Source organism: Rhinoderma darwinii, chromosome 1 (genome assembly GCF_050947455.1).
Source record: "Rhinoderma darwinii isolate aRhiDar2 chromosome 1, aRhiDar2.hap1, whole genome shotgun sequence".
In the NCBI taxonomy this organism is placed as follows: Eukaryota; Metazoa; Chordata; class Amphibia; order Anura; family Rhinodermatidae; genus Rhinoderma; species Rhinoderma darwinii.
The window spans coordinates 491,115,645-491,141,184 of NC_134687.1; the positions used below are offsets into that span (position 1 = coordinate 491,115,645).

At 42.2% G+C, this 25,540-nt stretch overlaps 1 protein-coding gene across 4 annotated transcripts in view; it reads right to left on the reverse strand.

Moving 5' to 3' along the window:
- The window catches only part of TAOK3 (TAO kinase 3), a 280,331-nt gene that overhangs the window by 113,927 nt on the left and 140,864 nt on the right, over window positions 1-25,540 (reverse strand). For all 4 annotated transcript variants that reach the window (XM_075835361.1, XM_075835369.1, XM_075835388.1 and 1 more), the window contains 2 exons: window positions 21,700-21,906; window positions 18,101-18,235 (listed from right to left, as the gene is read on the reverse strand). In XM_075835361.1, coding sequence (XP_075691476.1) covers window positions 18,101-18,235; window positions 21,700-21,906 — 342 coding nt within the window. The remainder of the gene's footprint in view (window positions 1-18,100; window positions 18,236-21,699; window positions 21,907-25,540) is intronic.

Below are 25,540 nucleotides of genomic sequence, written 5' to 3' on the forward strand. Positions count from 1 at the left end.
TCCTGCGTGTAGAGACACGCAGGACCTGCTGTCACTGAACCCGTCAGTCCTGATGACCTGATGGATTCAGGTTTTCGCACTAGATACAGCTGCTGTTTATCCAGGATACAAAGCAGCTGTATCTGAAAAAGTTAAAATAATTTCTAATAAAAATACATTACAAAGTTGCACCAAACACACTCCTACACTATTATAAAAAAAATAAAATAAAAAAAAAGCTTTTAAAAAAAGGTGTACATAGCCTTTAAAGGCTACCTTTATTTAAGCATGACTATTCTACTTACGTCTATTTTGCAAAAGGCAGGAAAGGGAATACATAGGATAATGCTCTCATCTTCACATAACTAATTGCTAAAATAACACACATTACCAAACCATGTACCACTACTTACACCTAAAGCATTTGGGGTTTAAACCATACTTACATTAATAATAGGGGAAAAAATTAACAAAATCCATTCAATGCCAGATATCACAAAACGAGTAACTCAGAAAATGCTTAAAATTAATCTGCCAGGTGACTTCTGCTGCCCTATCTGAAGGCTGCATATGATAGAGAGAGAGAGAAGCGGAGCTCTGTGATATATATGTTAATAGGATTTGAAGCATTTTTTTTTTTTGTATTTTTTTTTTTTAACACCGTGTGAGACGCGGAAACCGTGTTGGAAGACGCCCCAAGAAAACGTCCGAAAACACCTCCCATTGATTTCAAACCGTCTCACGGGAGAAAGAAGCGACATGCCCTATCTTCGGGCGTAAACGTCTCTGACCTCCCATTGACATTGACAATGGGAGGTACAGAAACCGTTTTTCACTGCATTTTGCACGCGGTGCTAAAAAAAACCAAACAAAAACTGCCTCCGCCTCCCATTGAAATCAATGGGGGAAATTTTGGTCGTAATTTCTGTGCGAACAGGGCCTAAGACAGTGAGTCCTGCTTACCCCGCCCACACAGGATGGTTGACAGCGAATTGTGTAAACAAAAGAGCCTGTCAATCATCCTGTGTGGTCGGGGTTAGGGCTTATTCAGACTAACGTATAATACGTCCGTGCTACGCACATGATTTTCACACGCCTCGCATAGACCTATGTTAGTCAATGGGGCCGTTCAGACTGTCAGCGTTTGTCCGCTGCGTAAAACTCACGGCATGTCCTATATTTGCCTGTTTATCCCGCATCACGCACCCATTGAAGTCAATGGGCGCATGAAAACCGCGCACGGCACACGGACGCACTTCCGCGTGCGATTCGCGCAACAGTAGTCAAAACTATGAATTAAAACAGAAAAGCACCATGTGCTTTTCGGTTCACAAACAGTGTCATAATGATGGCGGCTGCGCAAAAATCACGCAGCCACGCATCATACGCTGTGGACACACGGAGCAGTTATGGACCTTTTGTGCTCGCAAAACGCACACGCTCGTGTGAATCCGGCCTAAGATGGACTATCTTTTATAAGTCCCGTCTGCTTTTTCTCTGCTTTCTAATGAGAAATGCACCAAATCACATAAACGTATGTACCACAGAATTCACAAGATTAAAATGAAGACACAAATGTTCAATATTTGAGCATGGTCTGTGGGGGGTTATGTATAACTAAAGGTCCGCCCTCTTCTGACATCAGATGGCCGTAAACTGTATTACTCCTGTAAAGCAAGAATTCATTTATCCTTGTATGACATTTTTAGGTACCTCCAGGTGAAGCACTTCATTTCATACCTGCTTTCCTTCGCTTCTAAACCTCCTATACTCACTTCATTTGATCAAAGATGTAGATCATCGCACCACCCTTCAGGTATTGTATCCATGCTTCATTCTAGCCTGATCTATGCTCTATTCCACTCCCAACTCTCATACGTTACTATATGGAAATCAGGTTTGGGATCCACTCTGTCTCATTCCCAATTGCTCCAAACGTGAACCTCTTATTTTAAAAGGGGATTCTCAATTCTCTCATCATTAAAATATTGAAGTTCATTTCAACCAAATGGTATCTCACACCCGCCCGTATTGTCCATGCTGTCCCAGGCTATTCTCCTAAGGGTATGTTCACACGGCCTATTTACGGACGTAATTCGGGCGTTTTTGCCCCGAATTACGTCCGAAAATAGCGCCTCAATAGCGCTGACAAACATCTGCCCATTGAAAGCAATGGGCAGACGTTTGTCTGTTCACACGAGGCGTAATTTACGCGCTGCTGTCAAAAGACGGCGCGTAAATAGACGCCCGCGTCAAAGAAGTGACCTGTCACTTCTTTGGCCGTAATTGGAGCAGTTATTCATTGACTCCAATGAAAAGCAGCGCCAATTACGTCCGTAATGGACGCGGCGTTCAAGCGCCTGCACATGCCGTTACGGCTGAAATTACGGGGATGTTTTCAGGCGGAAACATCCCCGTAATTTCAGACGTTACGGACGCTGTCGTGTGAACATACCCTAATGGTTTTCAAGGTGGATTCACCCCTGGACATGCTCCACATTTGGTTGACATGTCTGCGGGTTAAAGGGAGTCTGTCATGAGATTTTAGGCTAACAAACCTCTGACACACTAGTTAGTTATAGCTTAAGGCCTCATTTACACGAACGTAATATACGCGCGTGCGACGTGCGTGCTTTGCACGCATGTCGTACGCACCTATATTAGTCAATGGGGCAGTTTAGACGATGCGTGAATTGCGCTCAGCGCGTGTGCGCAGAAAAAAACTCACGACATGTTCTATAATCGTGCGTTTTTCGCGCACTCACGCACCCATTGAAGTCAATGGGTGCGTGAAAACCACGCATGCCGCACGGAAGCACTTCCGTGCGAACTGCGTGATTCGCGCAAGAGCTGTCAAACTCCTGAATGTAAACAGAAAAGCACCACGTGCTTTTCTGTTTACAAACATCCAAACGGAGTGTCAAATTCGAGATGAGCGCACCGAACTTCACCGGGTTCGGCCAAACTCGTTTTGACCGAAACCGGTAAAAAATGTTCGGGTACGCGACGTCAGGAGACAGTCACTGTCCACGGTGCTGAAAGCGTTAAACTGGTTCAGCACCATGGACAGTGACTTCCGCTCCGAAAATCCATGAACCTGTAAAAAAAAAAAAAGACGTTCTGACTTACCGATAACTCCGGTCCGACCTCCCGGGATGACAGTTCAGTCCAAGTGACAGCTGCAGCCAATCACAGGCCAAGCACAGGCTGCAGCCAATCACAGGCTGCAGCGGTCTCATGGACTGCGGCGTCATCCTGGGAGGTGGGGCCGGATGACAAGAGAGGGACGCGTCACCAAGGCAACGGCCGGGAGCCCGGACTGGGGGAAGCAGGAAGTTCTTGGTAAGTATGAAAGTCTTTTTTTATTCACAGGTTGGTGTATATTGTGTTCGGCATTCACTGTCGAGGGTGCTGAAAGAGTTACTGCCGATCAGTTAGCTCTTTCAGCACCTTGGACAGTGACGGGCGTCGACTAGCCTCTTCTCTATGATGGCGGCTGAGCGAAAATCACGCAGCCGCGCATCATACACGGATGACACACGGAGCTGCCAAGTGCCTTTTGCGCGCGCAAAACGCAGCGTTTTTTGCGCGCGCAAAACGCACACGCTCGTGTAAATGAGGCCTAAAGGTGTAGGAACATACCAGTGTTGAAGATCTTAGGGCTTGCATCAAGGTAAAAAATTAAATTTTTTTACACCGCAGGTTGAATGCAAATTAAGTTTTTGTATCCGCCAAACCAGATAGCTAGAGCTCCAGTGATGAAGACGAGCAGAGCAGTCAATCCACAGCAGAGGGCAGGGAAGTGGTTGGCGTCTACCAAGCTAATTTCTATACAGTGCACCGCAGAATTAACGTTTTTTTCTACCCCGATGCAAGCGGTAAAATTTTGAACATGTTTTTTTTTTTAACTATCTGGACTTGTGGCTTTTGCTGCAGATTTGCAGAAAAATCTGCAACACTTGAATTTGCTTGCAGATTTCTTCCCTATTGAATTCAATGGGGAAAATCTTCAACAAATCCGTGCACTTTCCGCAGCCTGTGGATGAGATTTGTTAAAATTCCATATACTTGCTGCTACTGTATTTCGCAAATCCGGACGGAAAAATCAACAGCAAATCCACTGTGTGCGAACAAACCTTTAGGATGCATTCTTATGTGCTGAATGGCAAGTGGTAGTGTGCCGCACGGCAAAATACCGCTCGGGTTTTATGATGCATTTATGATGAAGTTTCATTTAGCACGTGAGAAAGCATAATAAGGCCTCTTTCACATACAGACTTTCTGGCAATGTAAACTGCATCAAAATACGTCATCATTATTAGGATGTAACAGTGTCTTTTTGTACATAATTTTTTATGGCGTTTTCGAAGTCCTACATAAAAGCCTTTAGGAAAAAAAAAAAAAACACCTGAAAAAATGCCATACCCAGAGCATGTTGCGTTTTCAAAACGCCATGGACTACAAAAATGGCACAAACAAAAACTAAGTTGTATGTAGTGCAATTAATATTCCACTAGAAAGGACTTTAATGAAACATCTGGCCGCACTAAAGACCGCCATTAAAAACGCTGGGTTTGAATGCAGCCTTACTAGCCATTGCTGATGAACAGCTTCTCTTTGGTGGTATTGTTGTTTGTAGTTGAAAACCATTCTGTCTTTGGAGCGGTGTAATGGCTCCTGACAATTTCTCCTTAGTTCAGAACATGCGAAAAACATATGAAAATCAGCACTCCGCCTTCCTGATGATCTTGGGCTTAGATACAGCAGCCAAACCGTATACTCCACTGACTGACTAGGTGGTCGGGAGTTTGGAAATAGCCACGTTCGCCATTCTATAAAGTTCCGTAACGCCTATTCACTTCTATGGGAGTTACAGAAAGCACGTAGCTCAGCTGTTTCCATACTCTCAACCACCCCGTCAACCAGGGGCCAGAGAGCATCGAGGGCAGGAGTAGGTAGTACAGGGGGCCTCGTTCTAGAGCTAGGTGCAGGTTCTAGAGGTGGGATCCGCATCTATCAGACATTTATGGAGTATCCTTTGAATATACCATAAATGTTTAAGATGCAAAAACCCCTTTAAAGTGGATCGGTCAGATATTTATATAAAGTAGTGACAGAAACGCTGATTTCAACGGTCTGTCACGAAGGCCTCATCCGCATGACCGTGCTTTTGTAGCTGCAATTTATCTGCATTTTTACGGATAAATTGCAGACCCATTATTTTGTACGGTCCCATGCACACAACCGCGGTTTACACGGATTGGTGCGGGCGCCGCAAATCCAGACCACAAAAACTCAGGACATGTCATTTTACGGTCTGGATTTGCGGATTCCCCAGTACTGGTGAATTGTTGTGGATCTGTGAGTCCTGATGACACACGGATGCACAACAAAGGTTTTTTGCGGTCGTGCAGACCGCAAAACCAATGCGGTCGTGTGCATGAGGCCTTAGTTAGTAATATGCCGTAGTTTCGGACAATTTATAGGACATGCTTGCGGTGCGAGTCAGGCATGGCAGGGGTTGAGTCCAATGGGGAGCATGATTTGCACGCTCCCCCCATATTCCAGACGATGATTGACACATTTTTTTTCATACCAGTGTGCATATGGAGAAATGAGCCAATGAGAAGCTGGAGGGTGGGGAGGGGGGGCGGGGACGACATGCATATCAATGGATTCAAACCCCGCATTGCCCGACGCGTGCTGCAAGTATAGAATGTAAATTATCCGAAACTGCATCTAAGTTCATAACTTATGTGATTGATTACAGGTGGAGACATGCAGGACCCGGTTACACTGAACCCGTCAGGTCCGCGGGACTGACTGATTCAGGTCATAGCCTTACATAGACTTTAAAGGGACACTCTGGCCAAAACTAGTACCATTATGGTATTCCATGTATCAGTCTCTCACTTGTTATTTTTCTTGCTGCTTCTATCTCTCTCTATATATCAGACTGGGATGGTTGCTTAGCAGCAGTGTGAATGAGGCTCGGTGACACACTTTCTCTACTTGATTCTATGGAGCTCTATGTGTCACCCATCACAGGTTTCAACAGTTCCTGCACCACGCTAGTTTTTCAACTTCTATCATCCGCTACCACTGATACTTAGACAGGTATAATATAGAAGAATATAGTGCAGCCTCCCTGTCTGTATACTTATGGTTTCTCAGCTTACTTAGGAGAATATAGAGAGAATGATAAATCGCAGTGTTCCCCAGCATGCAGAAATGGTGAGGTCTTTAGCTGGTCACGTGATGCTGTGCTAAAGCATCATGGGATTGATAGCAAAGCAGAGAGGAAGAGAAAGCTGAGGCAATCTAAGAATCAAGATGGAGGCTTTTTTTTTTTAAAGAACAGACAAGGCAGCAGTTCAAAAAGGAAGAACAGCATACATAAAAGAAGTGTGGAGTGTGGTATATAGTCAGGTGGGGAATGCAGACATGGAAAGTAGTGTTTCTACTGGAGGTCTTCTTTGATGTTGTACTTATTCCTGGCTTTGACTAACAAAGAAAAAAACAAACAAAGACAAAACAAAACAAAAAACACACCGAAATCTGCATGTGTGATCGGATTGGCTAATAGGAGAACTAAAGAAACACTCATCTTTACACCTCATGCACACGACCGTGTGTGCCGTTCGAGGAAAGATAGAACATGTCCTATCTTTCCTCGGATCGGAGACTCATTTTTCACTGACCCAATTCACCCACCAAATTGAATGGGTCTGTGAAGACTATCGGGTGCCACTCGGATGCCATCAAAAACTGCCCGAGTGGCACAACGGTCGTGTGCAAGAGACTTTAGGAGACAAGAATAATCATGAGGGAAAACTTTGTAAGGACTATGGTACTTTTTTTTTTTGACAGATCCATTGTATCCGTTTCTTAAATCAGGTTTTTTTTTTAACCCTTTGGCCCTGCAGCTATTTTTTGTTTCTTCATTCTCTTTTTTTTCCCCAAACCCATTCCAAAAGCCATAACTTCTTTATTTTTCTGTTGTCCCACGAAAAACAAGCCCTCATACAGCTGTGTTGAGTCAGTTTTTAAATGTACTGGGAAACTGGAAAAACACATTCTTTGAGGGGTGAAAAAAAAAAAAAAAGTGATTCCTCCATTGTTTTTGGGTTTTATTGTTATAGCATTCACCATGTGGTAAAACGACATGTTAACCCATTAATTACCAGCCTATATTAAACCTTATTGACAAAGCTATTTTTTATGTTTTTCCATCGTTGCATTCCAAGAGCTATTAACTTTTATTTTTGCATCGACATAGCTGTATAAGGTCCTGTTTTTTGCGGGACAAGTATTTTTTAATACCATTTTGGTGTACATATTTATTAATTAACTTTTCTTGGGGGGGGGGGGAATAGAAAAAAACTGAAATTTCGCCACTCTTTTTTTGCATCCTAAATGTACGCCGTTTACCGTGTGGTATAAATAACACAATAACTTTATTCAGCGGGTTGTTACGATTGCAGCGATACCAAATTTGCATAGATTTTGTATGTTTTACTACTTTTACCGAGTAAAAACACTTTTTTTTTTCAAATTTATTTGTTTTTGTGTCTCCATATTTGAAGAGCCATAACTTTTTTATTGTTCCGCTGATGGTTGTATGAGAGTTTGTTTTTTTTGCTGGACGACTTAGTTTTTATTGGTACCATTTTGGAGTAGATGCGACTTTTTGATCACATTTTATCACATTTTTTTAAAGGCAGGATTCACAGAAAACAGCAATTTTTCCATAGTTTTTTTAATTTTATTTTTTACGGCTTTCACAGTGCGTGTTAAATAATGTAATAGCTTTATAGTCGGGGTCGTTACGGACGCGGTGATACCAAATATGTGTAACTTTTTTTGCTTTATTTAGTTTTTTTAATAGTAAAGCATTTTGTAAGGGGGAAAAAGTGGGTTTTTAATTTTAATTTTTTTTTAAATTAACTACTTAACTTTTTTTTCATTTTTTACTAGTCCCACTAGGGGACTTTAATATGCGATCATCCGATCGCTTTTATAATACACTGCAATACTTCTGTATTGCAGCATATCAGTGCCCGTCTGTGTAAAACGGACAGGCATCTGCTAGGACATGCCTCTGGCATGACCTAGCAGGCATTCGCTACAGGCAGACCTGCGGGCCTTTATTAGGCCTCCGGCTGCCATTGGAGACACACTCAGCGATCTGATCGCCGGGTGTAGGTGGGATGAGAGGGAGCTCCCTCCCTCTCTCCAAAACCACTCAGATGCGGCGCTCGCTATTGGGCGCCACATCGGAGGGGTTAAACGGATGAGATCGATACGGATAACGATCTCACCCGTTCGAGCAGGGATGCCCCCAGCTACCTCTGCTAGCTGAGAGCAGGGACACTTAACGGCTCCCTGCTCTGTTTATTTATTCTGATGCAGCACTGTGAAAAGGCGTATGCATCAGAATAAAGCCCACTAATGACCGCCGTGAAAAGGCGTATTGGCGGTCACTAACGGGTTAATTCTATCCTGGGGGTCAATACGATTTAGACTAAGCCAAAATTTATATTGTTTTTGTTTTACTACTTTTACAAAGAGAAAACATTTTGTAAAGAAAAAAACAAAAAGTGTGCCATATTCTGTGAGCCATTGACTTATTTTTGAGCTGATTGAGCTGTGTAAGTGCTGTAGTTCTTATTGGCACCATTTTGGGGGTACATGCAACTTTTGATCACTTGTTATTTAATTTTTTGGGGACCATAGAACAATTCTGGCTGGGTTTTTCTTTTTTTCTACGAGTTTCACCATGCAAGTAAACAACGTTATAGTGGAATAGTTCCGACTTTATGTACAAAGAGATACCAATTATGTACATTTTTTATTATTAATTTAGGGGGAAAACTTGTTTTTTTAAACATATCATGTTTTTGGTATATTAAAAGCTTTAACACTTCTATACTTTTTCTTTTCTAGGGGACTTGAACAAGCAATCGTTTGATCACTGGTACCATAGACTGTAGAACTTATGTATTACATGGCATGGTACTTTTAGCAGACTCCTATTGAATAAAACATAGCAGAGCTGGGGCAGCCATGACAACCAGTGGCATCCCACTATTGCATCGCAGGGGGTCTATGGGCTGACAGATGGGGCCGCCCTTCTAACGGCTTAGATGCTGAAGTTGCTATTGACAGCGACATCTAAGTGGTTAAATGGCCAGGGTTGCAGATATCTCCGATCCCAGCCATTGCAGTGAGGGGTCGACACCCGCTCAGTATGTGAGCCTACGCCATACTATCCCTTGGCAGCAATGACGTACAGTTATGTCACATGACGCCAGGGGGGTTAAAGGGCTTTCATTTAAACTGTAAGTTTCTTGAAAAAAATTTGATGTACAACAGGACAGTGCAACAGCATGCCTATCCTGCAGCATCCTAGTGCTGTGGACTTGAAAAGGAACAAAAACCAGAACCGTTGGGATCCTGTTGCTTCAACAGGACAGAAAAAGGAGAGTCTCCCCGTTTATTTATCCGATTTAAAAAACTAATCCTGATAGAAATTTGGCAAATGGAGACTTTTAGCCATGACAGAAGCCCCATTGAAAACTGATCCGTTAACATATCTGTTTGAAGAGGAAAAAAACCCCCAAACCTTAAAGGGGTTTCCGATCAGAGACATCTATGACCTACCCACAGGATAGGTCATAAATGTGAGATAGATGCGGGTCCCACCTCTGGAACCCACACCTCCCCTCTAGAACAGGGCCCCCTAAACTCCGTTCTACTGCTCTGTGTTGTGGCTCACCATGAATTATGGAAATCGCATAGCTTGCTGAGCTACGCTGTTTCTGTAAGTCCCATAGAACTGAATGGTAGTTACTGAAACTGCGTAGCTAGCTGCCTCCATAACTGCCATTCACTACTATGGGAGTTACGGAAACAATGCACCCTCTGATGCCAGGGATCATACACATTAAGTAAATGTATCAGGCCGTGGGAGGCCCCACCCCCTTCCACTAAGCCCTGCCCGCTTTTTCAAAAAATGGCATCAAATAAAGTCACTTTTTTTCTGTGCAAGCAGCTAGGTTTTACACAAACAGCAACTTTTATTTTTTTTCACCAGTAGATAATTTATTACATTTCCCCCCACTGATTTTACGATCTGCCTTTCAAACATTTAATGGCCTGGCGCTTCCACCCAGTTTCGAATGCATGGAGTTGGATCATCATCGCCATCAATCTCCCCTGGCAAAAGTGATCACAGAAATTCCTGCCAACCCCTCCAGTGGTTATTATAAAATGACAGCCCTGTGTGCTCCTCCTGCAACAATCTCGATTTGCAGAGACCCTTGTAGGTAGCTACATACAGCGGGCAGAAATAGTTTGATTGAATGTAGCTCCCTGGCAGCAGAGGGTGCATTGTGGGAGCGTGCGGGAGGGAAGGCTATGACAACTGGGAGCAGGGAAGTGGGCTTGGGTCCTGGGGCGACTGCCTGTTGAGGATGGAGGTGTAGGCAATTTTCACTACTGGAAAAGAGGCAATACTGTGTTTATCATAATGGGATTGACTGATTACATGTCCCCAATATACTCAAATACTTAAAATGAGATTCTCTACTTAAGAGGTTACTCAAGGTCATCTAGAGTCACATACATTACCTATTCACACAATGACTTAACACTACACAGTATTTTGTCAAATAAAAAGTTCAATACATCCAATGGTACATAATAGTGATGTGTGTATAAGATGCAATAGTTTTTATGGGACCATTGAAGGGGCAGAACCATATGAAGTTTCACAAATTTATCAAACTAAGGACGGTCAACGAAAGACCACAACAGGAGCTACGTCTTTGGAGCTACAAAATGGCTAGCAGCAGTCCAGAAGCCTCAATGACAGAGGCAAGGAGACAATAATAAATGCTGGTAATAGAAAGCCAGAATTCTGAGGCCTTTAGCGTAGTAAATCTTCCCACTATGCTAAATGCATCAGAATTCTTAAAAATCGCTTACCTGCCTGCACCAGATTTCTTATGTGTTTTAGACACTTTTTTGCACTTCACTAAATAGTTTTGAAAAGTCTAGAAAAGGGGCGTGGATTAGAAGAGGCGTGGCTTAAACGTGCCAAAGTGCTCTAAAATGGTGCCCAAATTTTAGCGCAAAAACACTGGCGAGGTCTAAGCCAGCTAAGAGGTAGAATGAGAAGCGTGCCTAACGTATGTAGCAAGATGTGCAAAATTTAACATACTACGTGAGCCACTTTGATCAATTTGGTGCATTTTCTGACTGCCTGGTCTAAGTTAATGCTGTCTAAATATTAGTCATAATTCGTAAATCTGCCCTAAAGTGTTTTTGGAGCTCAAGCTGTGTGAACTCAGTCCACAGACTCATGGCTGCTATTTTCCAGAGACAAACATCTTGGGCTATGAATAACAGTTGAAAAATCACAAAATTACTCCAGCCACTTCATGCAGTTCATGACCCATTCACAGAATGAATGCTCTCAACGATAGAGGTTCCTCTACATGTGAGTCAGCGTAGAACAGCCACATGTGCAGTAACTTCCCGAGCAGACCTGGTCGGTTTTCTTTCTGGCCAAGCAGAAAATCATTCCAAACTCAAAGGACACCAGTACAAACCAAAAAGATCGCTCTAAATGCCTGCTCTGTTTCCGGACAATCAAAATGGCTTAAATGTGGAGGGAAAATCCGGTTACCATCGTTTTGTACTTTATCTACAATTGTTCTGGGCTTTGGCAGCTAGTCAGAGTCAATGACAGTGGGGACTCCAGCAGAGGACATGGAGGAAAGACCTGAAGCACCTGTTTATCCCTACCAGTTACTTATCCCTACTACTGGTGCCATTGTGTGTGCCCAAAAAAAAAAATAAAAAAAAAATATCATCCTGAATGTGCTTTGGGGATTCAGGAGCCGCCATGAGAGACATTCAACAGTAGCATTCAAGCTGCTTTGTGGTCCGTCAAGATGCTCTCAAAACATTGAGCTGAACAACATGGGTCCACTGACAACCCCATTTTAATTTCTATATTAGGAAAATGTATGCATTGTACTTTTATACACCTATAAAATAGTGTTAAATAGTTGCAATTTTTCTATTTAAATTGCTTTCAAAATTAATTCACACACAAACTCAAGTTCGTGACCAAGCCACTAACATGTTGATGCAGTAAGCCGAATTCAAGAGTCCTGCAGCCGGTTAGTAAAAGCAGGAGCTGTCCAGCATGGTTCAGCAAGACAATGGCCACTGCAATCCAGCATTTCTTCAGTAGGTATTGCACCTACTTTACGTCAGATTAACGGCTGCAGAAGCATCTTGTGAGTCATGTGATGTAGGGATCAAAGTAGGTTTAGCAAAGAGGAAAACATTCTCCCTTGACCATCTGTTAATGTCCCTCAATACTCACTACATTGGGAACAGGGAGGCAAACTTGTTTCTTGTGCTGCCCGCGATGTTTACATTACCACTTCACAGCGCGGCCGATTACCATCTACACTTTGAGTGGAATTTGCAGTTTGATAACCTGTTTGAGGACCGCTTTATCTTACTAATGGATGCATCAGGCTGGATTAGCGAGTCAAAAGATTACTAATGTCATTATATGAAGGCGAAAACTCCCTGTGTAGAATAGATGTAGAAGGAGCATGTGCCATGAACACCAGTAATTGGAGGTCTTCCCAATTTTTTCTCATTTTTTATATCTGAACAACATATACACCAAGCCATGGTTTGTTAAGTGGACAAAATGCTTCAATTTAGTTCTGCAAAAACAAATAAATTGATGTTGAGTAGCAGGAAAAATGGAGTCAGACTAGGACCACTATGAAATTGAAAAACCTCCGTATAGGCAGTTGTGAACTGACCAGGTTTAGAGCATAGAACATGGTTATATGAGAATTAAGCATTTTGGATTTGATATTTTTCATAACGGTCGTTATTTTTCATATTTCTCGGCACCAAATATCACTAGAACATCAGTAGTTCATGAAATTCAAGCTCTGTCCAAACATTAAGTAATCGGTGGATCAGACCCTCAAAGTGTTTACTGAACATTCTTCAAAAAGATCCAAATTATTCTAGAAGGTGTATGTTTTGGTCCCTGATGTCCCAAAAATATGAAAATCAATTCATTTATGTATTTCCTGTTAAACAGCACAGATTTTTTTTTTCTCTAATAAACTCCACAAATGCATTGTACTTTAAACCATGATCACCATAGGGCACTCTGCAGAATCAAACGACTATTACTATAGGAAGTGGGAATGGTGTTCATAACCGTCAACATCTAGTGAACAGTTAGGCCGATTTCACACTGCAAATGCACAAAACCGTACAGTACATGTGGATGGGGTCTCCAAAGCCCCACTCACATGTAGCAGAAAAAATCCATACAGAATTGAGGGCATGTGGCAGATTTTATGATCTGCAAAATGTCAATTACATTGAGGATTTATTGTGGATCCTTCAAAAGTAGGAGTTGTGATCAGCGGTGAATCTGCAGAACCGTTGCGGATTTGCAGAGAAGTCTGCAGCGACTTTCTTCCGCAGCATGTAGATTCAGCCTAAGCCCACTTTTACATGTCGGTTTTTGGTTGCGAAAACTAGCAGTGGATCCAAACACAGAAGAGGTGCAAATCTTTCCATTATAGTTTTCCACCGTGTATGTTCCACTTCTAGTTTTGGCTTACAAATACGGATCCAAAATATTGCCCTGTGAAAGTGGTCTGGTTGTGGAATTTTACTACTGCAGATTTTGCAGAAATCCCACAACAAAATCCGTGTGTGTGTTCTAGGCGAATTTGGTCTGTATTTTACTCTAAGCATTGCAAAGGGTGATATCCCGGATGAAAATCCATGGACAGAATTGGCACGCTGCGGATTACAAAATTCGCAACAGGTCTTCAATTGCGCGTAGATATTTCCACTACATGTGAATGTTTTTTAAAAACCACATCCACATGTATTGTACTGTAAATTTCTGCAGATGTTCAGTGCTGAATCCACACTGAAAACCTGCAGCAGTTCTGCAGCGCATAAATTTACCATAAAGGTTTAAGTAGCCACAGTGAACAGTACGCAAACCATAGAACAAGTACTTGTTCATACTTGCAACGGTTGCGATCGCTCAGTGGTGAGTGGCTTTGGTCTGATCAAATTGTAGATTTCTATTAAAGGCCATCTTCAAGGAAAATGAAATACACACACAAATTTTAGCAAAGTTTGGAGGGAAAACAGGTAAAATCAGAGAGAAACCAACAAAAAGGATAATGTATTTTAGGCAAGGCTTTGTTTTAAAAACGTAACTGATATTTACTTCTAACAAAGAATGGGTAAAACTGAACTCTGTAACATAGTGCTAGACATCACACCAAAAAACAACAAAAAACTTTTACTCAGGACTACCCGACTTTCCCACGAGTACATAAAAGGTAGCGATTCAACCATGTTTCATCTATTAAAATCCACACAATGAACATGCGCAGTGAATGCCACAACCCTTACACACCATGTTCACTGCCGACACAATTCCTTTGGAAAAATCTAACTCATTTCTTGGTCAACAAAAATTTGGGAATTCAAGATGATGATAAAATTCCAGTCATTGACACAAGACCTCAATCTAACACCAGGATTTATGAGCCACTACATGGACACACATCACGTCCCCCATCAGACTGACTCCAGTCACAAAAGTATTTAACATTTCATATTGATCAACAGTAATACAGTCATTCCAAGTAGGTTTTTTTTGTGTGTTTTAAGCCAACCTAAATGCAGCTTCCTATACTTGAGCACCATTGTTATAGGACACTAAAAAGTTGGATCTATAAAAACAAACGTAGGCATGTGAGCTCCAAAACAGAAAAAAAAATCCTGATTGGGTGTCTGACCCACTTAGTCACTTCCACTCAAAACAGCCTAATAGTTCTATGTTCACACTGAGTTTTTTGACACGGAAACCGCGCCGCAAAAACGACCCTAAAATGCCTCCCATTGATTTCAATGGGAGGCAGGGGCGACATGCCCTATCTCCGGGCCTTTACGCATCTGACCTCCCATTGACATCAATGGGAGGCAGAGGAAGTGTATTTCACAGCGTTTTATGCCTGCGGCGCTCAATGGCCGCAGGCGAAAAACTCAGCGAAAATCGGCGTGCAGGGAGAGGATAATCTACCTCAAACTTCCAAACGGAATTTTGAGGCAGAAATTCCGCCTGCAAAAAACGCTGTGTGAACACAGCCTTAAAAATGAATCCTCTATTAACCTCATGGATAGTAGTCATTGTAAACAAAATCCTTCAACAATTGCAGAACTTCGGAAAATAAGTATATGTTGCCAACATGCCTGATCAGTTTCCCATCCTCTGCCATTGGGGGGGGGGGGGAATCAATGGCCAATCCTACCAAAATACAATGGATTTGGAGAACTTTAAAACGGTGGTTCCCATTTTACCTGGGTGACAATGTTGAGGTTAGGCGTTGGGTCTCCTAGCGTCATGCAGGCATCTACCATAACCAGATTTTGCTTTTGGGTATTTTAGCTACAAAACATTGTTCACTCCTGCAACAATAGACACCCCTCTACCCTTCAAAGTCATGCAACATTAACCATTACGATGCCACAAAATAGGTTAATGCAAAATAGTGTTCTATAGATGTCAGTGTGACACTTCAAACAACAAACTACGGATGCAGCATCTGTAAGTAAACTTCTGAGACTTGCTTTTATTCACAACTTTCCACCATCAATGACTTAATGTTACCATTCTTGATTACAATACAGGTAAACATAGGTGACTGCGCTGCACACCTTACATATAAGAACCTAAACACCTGCAGCGCTTGCACTATGCAGGACAATTGCAGGGGTTTTCAGCTTTAGCAATCCTTCTAGAATATACATCCTTAAATCGGTTTCACGCCAGTTTGATGAAAGAAATAAGTAAGTGGCTACACCAAATCTATTCCCTCACATCAATGCTAACACAGGATGGATTTACTTCATGGTCTCTACAATAAGACACTGATACAACTACTGGACTCAATTTTGGAGGAAATTACCAAACAAAAAATAATGAAATGGTCATCCCAATAGAACTAGCCATGGCCACAACTGGGAGCCTTATGACAAATTATTGGCTGCAGTCGTTCACCCAAGTACCCACGGTTACACCAGGGTATGAAGTAGCTTCTGAATGCAAATGGCCCACCAAGGATCAAACTCTTTGCTAGACAAAGTCTCACAGGATTTTTGAGAGGAAAAAAGTTAGATTTACAAAAAGAAAAAAAGAAAGGAAGACGAAACAGTGGAATTAAATCTCCAAGTGTTCCCCAAAAATGGAATGTTCTACCGTTGCACATTTATGTACAAGGTACGTTTGGGACAATAGGCCTACCCTTTATATCTCTATCTAAGAAGGGCAGGCATACTACCTCACAGATAATAACAAGCCAGCTTTGCCAGTGTTACCTTATATTTCCACTATGAAGTCACATCCTCACCCACTATACCATGTTCAGACCGCAGATACAGTAAATACATGCTAATTCAGGCCAATGACACAATAGTGGAGTGAAGGAGTTTGTGTTTATCAACATACTACATCGCTGTTTACATACAAAAATCACGGCAACATAAACTACCAGGAAAGCCTTTTGCTGGCTTATTAACATGTGCATTGTGACAGAAGACTCAGCTCTGCTAAATTGTGGTGTTTTTGACATGAGTAAGCGTTTTACACATAACCCATCATTGCCTTCATGTCAGAAATGGAAAAAGAGGCTGCTGAACAGTAACTTTCAAGGATTGCAGAATAGAAGCCATTAAAAAATGGTTCATCTTCTATGATAACCATATTGCTATTGCAAAAAAATACCATCTTGCCATGATGTTAGAACACTACAAATGAGGTATGGATATGCAAACAGCTCTCAGGTCTTATCAGAGACTGTGAAGAACTATACAATATGGCATATGCCAGCCTCTGGTAGAACCAGCAACAGTTCTGGAATAGGATTGGTACTCCTGTGCCAGCCAGCATCAGTACATGGCGACAAGAACCCAGCTCTGCCCCTTGTTAATAAATGTAGCATTGACTATCACAGCCAGAAAGCAAAATCTTTAATGAGAAATAAAAAAAAAAAAAAGTATATATATATCTATCTTGCAAACACAGACACACACAATCGCGCGTGTGTGTGTGTGTGTGTGTGTGTGTGTGTGTGTGTGTGTGTGTGTGTGTGTGTGTAAAAGGGGTGTGACGTCCAGCCGCCCCCCTCTTTTTTTCTTCTTTTTGCAAGGACACCCATCTATTTAGGAGGGAATATCTAGCGGATTATGCAATTGATAGCCCCATAAATATACACATTTTCTATTTGCAACACAGCTGACCCCTGAATGGAGAACGAGAAATAGCCTGATAGTAATGCGAAGAAAGCCATCATCATTATTCTGTCTTATCACAACACAAACATGTATAATGCCTTGTATAGCCCTTCTCCATACACTAGACATACACCACCCGTCACCAGCCAGGGAGGGTCAAGCAACGAAAAGCTCGCCACCCATCTGTAAAGGGAGCGCTGTACATGGAGAGAAAGGTGTAACGGAGGGCATTCATACACACAGGTGACATTACTGGGAGGAAAAAAACCTCCACACACAAAGAGATCCATCTTTCCAGAGACATCTCCCTGCCCAGCTTGTATTTAATATTGCAGTATTCTCAGCACCACCTCTGTGCCACACACTACACATTCTAGACGTACATTTTCTATACACACATTATATGTACATGTATATGGTCTATGACAATATAAGGGCATTTTTGTATTCCATGCACAGGGCTAGAATTCCTCCTTTGCAAGCCCTGGTTGCTATGCCAACAAACATTAAAACATGAACGACAGATAGGGGACGGGGGAGGGTAACCAGGAGATGCAAATCTCTTTTTATGGAGGGAGGGGTGATGGGGTTGAGGGTGCCAGGATGAGGTGAGGGGAAGGTGCAGCACAAGACGGTGGGGGGGTATTGGGAGGAGGAGGAGGTGGGGGATGGGTGATGGCAGCAATGGGAGAACATATAACCGGCAGAGATAATAAATAAGAGGCAGCCGCTCCTCGCTTACCAAAGATGCTGATTTGATTGTAGCGAATCGCTCGCGGGTCCGGTAATGAAGTGCCTGACTTTGCACTGACGGGGTAGGCCGCAGCTCAGGCCTGGGATCCCTGTGGTCCGCCTCATCCCTTATGAATGCATGATCCTGCAGGAAGGGGTGAAAAGCAGGAGAGAGAAGTGTGCTGTGGCCCCGGCTGCGGCAGCGTGTCTCTCAGCCCTCCGTCCGCGCCAGCACGGCTCTATGAGATGCATAGTTTAACGTGATTCCCCCACCCTCCCTCCCGCCCCCCCGGCCGTCTCTCCCCTCTCTCCCGCTGTCTCACTCCCCGTTGTCCCCCCTCTTGTGTTTTGCTCGGTGATCGCCGATGTCTCTGTGGTGCCCGGGGCTCAGTCCCTGCAGCTGCCACCGGGCGAGGGACGAAAGGAGAGACAGCGGCGGCGGCAGCCCATTGCAGCTGGAGCTCGGTGGGGTCAGCTGATCCTTTTAAAGAGACGCTTGTGTGGCTCCAGCACGGCAGCAGCAGCAGCTTCCCTAGCTCCACAATCCCATCCAGCCGGAGGAGGAGGCAGAGGAGGAGGGGACGGGGAGGGAATCTATGGAGATATATTTATTTATATCGCACACGTACACACTCACACACACTAAATACACAGCGATGAGGCGGCTGCAGCTCTCCACACACACGGCAGCAGGGCAGCTGCGGGGGGAGCCGTGCCTGGCATGCTCCCACCGATCAGGCAGCAGAACCCCCCCCTCCCTCTGTGCAGAAGAGACAGTGCCTCCTTTTGTCTTTTAGATGATGCTGCCGCTGCTCTATTTTTGGGCTTTAGTTGTGCAGTCTCCGCCCCCTTTCTGCCTGCAATAGATCTATGTGTTCTTTTATATATAAGGGGGGGGGGGGGGTGCATGCACGGAGCTGGCCCCTGTGTCCGCTCAGTCTGGCTGTGGGTGTACGGCAGCGGGCACTGCTCCTCCAGACCCTGCTCTGTTCTAGCACTTTCCAGCCTCGCTGAGGAGGGATCACTGGGATTTTTTTTTCTCTTTTAAAGAGACAGCGATCACTAAATATATGACATTTCCACAGCTGTGAGAGGCAGGGAACACCCCCAAAATGGTGGTCTGTGAGAGGCAGCGCACAATGATGTACACGACACACAGGCCTGCACTGGATGCTGCCGTTACTACATGAAGAGCATTCATGCACATTTTCCGGGACGTTACTTCTCTGATTTGCGCACTTTCTTGGTCGTCCGACTAGGTTTTAATAATTCTGCAAATAAAATATCAGTTTATGAAAAATATTAATGTAATGTGAAATAGTATGGAGGAGTAGAAAGAAATAATGATCCCTGGGTCAGCGATCAGGGACTGACTTTCTATTGGGAGCACTCCATGTATGCGGTTATTTGTCCCTATAATAATAATAATAATAATAATAAAGGCTGGAGCGGCAACTTGTTACCTGTCGCCCAGAACTAGTCAAACGGCCAAGTACTAACGGCTGGTATGGACATGAAGTATCCATTACTATGGGCCGCTCTACCATAGCAGCTGCATGGAGAAGTGGCCAAAGCCATCTACCAGCTCTATCTACAGTGACAATCGTGCACTGGAACTTTTATTAATAATTATTAAAGTACAAAACCGATCTAGTTTTACATCTGGGTGACAGGCAGTGTCATTTATAGAACATTGAGATGGGCATCATATTCTATTAGGTGGGCGGATAATCCATCCCAGTCACTTTTAGCCTAATAAAAGGGTGACTTGACAAGTGACCGGGGCACCGCTACGGTTTCTTGTGTTGACCGCCACAACAAACAAGTACAATACATGTATATATGTACGAATGTCCAAACGATGAACTATACCTAAAAATGGACTTGGCTGAATAAAGGCAATTGTCATCCTGAAGATCTCGCACCATTCAGCCTATGAAGTGATTTGTCACAGAACATTGCTGTCACAATGAAGGGCCACCCTTCCGATAAGGTTTTTGTTGTATCGTGTCCACCTCAGTGACCATTACTAGGACAATGTGGGATATTTACACTTAGGAATGGTGCAATGACAAGTGTGCCATTATTACACCGGCTGAGGCCTACTAAAGCCTAACCTACCATCTACAAATCTTTATTTATACATTACAAACGGACATTTGTTTTCTGAAAAACAATTTGTGTACTTTAGCTAGGCTTTATTTAGTGGGAATTCTTATTTTACATATTAGTCATTTCCCACAGGCTAACATAAGAAAACATTTAGCAGTTGATTTCCTATACTTTAGATATTTTTAGGTTATACCTTGAGGTATTAGCAAGAAAATGTAACATTACCAAAAGTAAAGTTTTACTGTGTTTATTTAACACTAAAACTTGGCATTAAGTGGAAACACACACACACACACACACACACACACAATCTCCTCCTCCTCCTCCTCCTCCTCCTCCTCCTCCAGTTGGATTGCAGCAGTAAGCATGTAAGGGTATGTTCACATGTGGCAGATCTGGTACAGAAATTTCTAAATGGTTTGTTTCTGAAACACGTGCATGGAATTTAGTAAACCTCATTCAGATGAATTGGACAGTAAGGCTGGGTTCACACGACCACATTAACGTCCGTAATCGACGGACGTATTTCGGGCGGAAGTCCCGGACCGAACTCAGTGCAGGGAGCCGGGCTCCTAGCATCATACTTATGTACGATGCTAAGAGTCCCTGCCTCTCCGTGGAACTACTGTCCCGTACTGTAATCATGATTACAGTACGGGACAGTTGTCCTGCAGAGAGGCAGGGACTCCTAGCATCGTACATAAGTATGATGCTAGGAGCCCGGCTCCCTGCACTGAGTCCGGTCCGGGACTTCCGCCCGAAATACGTCCGTCGATTACGGACGTTAAAGTGGTCGTGTGAACCCAGCCTCAGAATTTTTTTGCAAAAAATCTGCTTTAATGTGAACATACCCTAACAGAAGTAGTCCAGGAAGCAACTACATGACTTCATCCGGTGGAACATTGCTTGAGATTACGGGCTTCACTTTACTGGCCTGCTGTGCTAAAGTCCTGGAGCAACTTAGCAGGCATGTCATTAAGTGGTTTGTGGGATTAAATCCTAGAATATAAGGTGTTCCATTCTTGTCAGGTTAATATGCAGGGATGGTGTCTGGTAACCACAATGGCGACTGTGGTAAGAGCCATAAAAAAACAGTAGAGGGTTTTTTTTGTAACGTAAAAAGCATCAAATTGTAGCAAGTGATTATATGGGTCTACATGTGTTTGTGACATAAGTATTGTACAAGTGCACCTTTCAGGGCACTCACTTTGATTTTTCTTCCTTGCCAATAAAGGTAATATTTAGTAATACTTTTAGGTCATAGTCACTTAAATATATCATTGGTTTGTGGGACAGTATATTTGTGTTATTTTTTTTTTATACTGCATTACCTAGTATGTATGTATGTATGTATGTATGTATGTATGTATGTATGTATGAATGTATGTATGTATGAATGTATGAATGTATGTATGTATGAATGTATGAATGAAAGTGCCTAGCCTGCAAGCTACCAACTGATAAACGTGATATACCCCATAGAATAGACTTGCTTACCTTCTTGGGAACCAAGGAAGAGGTGGAATCGAAAGAGCAGCTGTAACTTTGCATCAAGCTCATGTCTGGGCTCATGTCGTCTAGGACTTCTTGCATGCTATTTACACTACTGCTCTGGCTCCCCGTACTGACTGACATACTTGGTATGGAATGGTTGCTGCCGAGACTGTCCATTTTTCTGGTCAAGTTTGTCATGTGCTCGCTGTCCTATAGGGGTTAGAAAAGGACGTAACTATTACCAATCACATACATTTCCATTCTGTTCATTTGAAGAAATAAAGACAGAGGAAAAAAAAATATCAGCTTTTATTTTTTAATTTAAGGTCACATTCACACGGCTTATTTTCCCCCGTATTTTGGAGCGTAAAAAAAAAGGTCATCTTATGCTTCTAAATAAACCTCAAAAATGCCTGCAAACAACTTTCCATTGATTTTAATGGTTAAAAGCTGTGAAAATCATGAGATAACTTTGCGCCGCTTTTCCAAAAAGCGCAGGTAAAAACACGACTCTTAAAAAAGAAGTGACTTCTAGAGAGGTTTTTGAAGCAGATTTTTAAAATTCCCATTGGACAATGCCAAAACCGCTTTGAAAAAAACCATTACAAAAATCCTCGGTAAATCTACTTAGGAAAAGCCTGGTTTTCAGAGACCGATTTCTCTAGAACTCAGCCTGAAATGTTTCTACGTCACACATATAAGCCGTATGAATATACTGTAGCCTTAATCTGAAGGTTTCAATGATTAGTTTAATAGATATCCAATAAAGTTCATACAGGTTAATAAAGAGTAAGTAGCTAAAATATGTACGTATTGGTCCATAATTTCCATGTAAGTATTTTATAAAAAACAATAAAACCTGTATCTTATTTCATACCATGAAATCTAATGGACTTCTCTAAAATCTCATTATATTAGTACAAATACAGAATATTTTTTTTTAGAAGATATAAATGATCATTTACGTGCATGGATACATGCATATGCATGGATTTCTGCAAACCTCATTCATGTATGGAACAGTCACAGAAATTTCTGCAATATGTAAAGATTCTACTACTGCTGGTCTGCAAATCAAGTTAGGGGCATTACTCATATAAACATCAAAACACAAAATGTAGGAGTAGGTTTATTATAAATATAAATATATATATATATATATATATATATATATATATATATATATATATATATATATATATATATATATATATATATAAAAATATATTTTGAAGTGGTCTCCTTAACCCCTTAATGACCGGGCCATTTTGCACGTTAATGACCAAGGATTATTTTTTGTTTTTTCACGGTCGCATTCCAAGAGTCGTAACTCTTTTTTTATTCCGTCGACATCGCCGTATAAGGGCTTGTTTTTTGCGGGACGAGTTGTATTTTGTAATTGTACCATTTTTAGATGCTTATAATATATGGATTAACTTTTATTAACTTTATTTTAGGAGAGAATTGAAAATAAGCAGCTATTCCAGCATTGATTTTCACGTTCTAAGTTTACGCCGTTTACTATGCAGCGTAAATAACATGTTAACTTTATTCTGTGGGTCGGCACGATTACAGGGATACCAAATATGTAAAGGTTTTATATGTTTTTTCTACGTTTGCACAATAAAAACCCTTTTAGAAAAAAATTACTTGTTTTTGCATCGCCGCGTTCCAAGAGGCGTAACGTTTTTATTTTTCCGTCGATGTGGCCGTACGTGGGCTTGATTTTTGCGGGACAATGTGTAGTTTTTACTAGTACTATTTTGGGGTACATAGGACTTATAGATTAACTTTTATTTTATTTTTTATGGAGGGAATGGGAGAAAAGAGAGAATTTTGACAGTTTTTGCGTTTTCTTTGGACGCCGTTCATCCGGCGGTTTAATTAATATGTTCATTTTATTGGTCAAGTTGTTACGATCGCGGGGATACCATATATGTGTATGTGTGATTTGTTTTGACCGTTTTACTAAATAAAACCACTTTTTGGGCCAAAAAAGTAGTTTTATTTGACTTTGACTGTAATTATTATTATTTTTTTTTCACAAACTTTATTTAACTGTTTTACATTTTTTTTTTTAGTCCCACCAGGGGACTTCACTATGCGATGTGCCGATCGCATATATAATGCTTTGGTATACTTCGTATACCAAAGCATTATTGCCTGTCAGTGTAAAACTGACAGGCAACCTGTTAGGTCATGCCGGAGGCATCGCCTAACAGGCAGATGCTGAAGGCAGACCTGGGGGTCTTTGTTAGACCCCCGGCTGTCATGGAAACCCGACGGCGACCCGCGATTTGTTTGCGGGGGCGCCGATCGGGTGACAGAGGGAGCTCCCCCCTCTGTCAAACAAATTAAATGCCGCTGTCACTATTGACAGCGGCATTTAATGGGTTAAACTGCCGGAATCGGCGCGCGCTTCGATTCCGGCAGTTGCAGCAGGAGCCAGGCTGTGTATAACAGCCGTGCTCCTGCCGCTGATCGCGTGGGTACAGTCTCAGTACCCGCGCCATCACAGGACGGATATATCCGTCCTCCTGCGCGAACTAGCAGCTGCTGAGGACGGATATATCCGTCCTTCGGCGTTAAGGAGTTAAATAATTACAATTTAAGTGTAGATGGATGCCTTCAATATAAAAAACAAATCCAAATAAATTTTGTGTGTGTGGATATGTATATATATATATATATATATATATATATATATATATATATATAATGTGTGCGTGTATATATATATATATATATATATATACACACACATACGTGCATGTATATATATATGTGTGTGTGTGTGTATATATATATATATATATACAAATACATACATACGCACACATTTATTCACTCACGTGTGTGTGTGTATACACACACACACACACACTGAAGGAAATAAGTATTTGATCCCTTGCTGATTTTGTACGTTTGCCCACTGTCAAAGACATGAACAGTCTAGAATTTTTAGGCTAGGTTAATTTTACCAGTGAGAGATAGATTATATAAAAAAAAAAAATCACATTGTCAAAATTATATATATTTATTTGCATTGTGCACAGAGAAATAAGTATTTGATCCCTTTGGCAAACAAGACTTAATACTTGGTGGCAAAACCCTTCTTGGCAAGCACAGCAGTCAGACTTTTTTTTGTAGTTGATGATGAGGTTTGCACACATGTTAGATGCAATTTTGGCCCACTCCTCTTTGCAGATCATCTGTAAATCATTAAGATTTCGAGGCTATCGCTTGGCAACTCGGATCTTCAGCTCCCTCCATAAGTTTTCTATGGGATTAAGATCTGGAGACTGGCTAGGCCACTCCATGACCTTAATGTGCTTCTTTTTGAGCCACTCCTTTGTTGCCTTGGCTGTATGTTTCGGGTCATTGTCATGCTGGAAGACCCAGCCACGAGCTATTTTTAATGTCCTGGTGGAGGGAAGGAGGTTGTCACTCCGGATTTGACGGTACATGGCTCCATCCATTCTCCCATTGATGCGGTGAAGTAGTCCTGTGCCCTTAGCAGAGAAACACCCCCAAAACATAATGTTTCCACCTCCATGCTTGACAGTGGGGACGGTGTTCTTTGGGTCATAGGCAGCATTTCTCTTTCTCCAAACACGGCGAGTTGAGTTAATGCCAAAGAGCTCAATTTTAGTCTCATCTGACCACAGCACCGTCTCCCAATCACTCTCAGAATCATCCAGATGTTCATTTGCAAACTTCAGACGGGCTGTACATGTGCCTTCTTGAGCAGGGGGACCTTGCGGGCACTGCAGGATTTTAATCCATTACGGCGTAATGTGTTACCAATGGTTTTCTTGGTGACAGTGGTCCCAGCTGCTTTGAG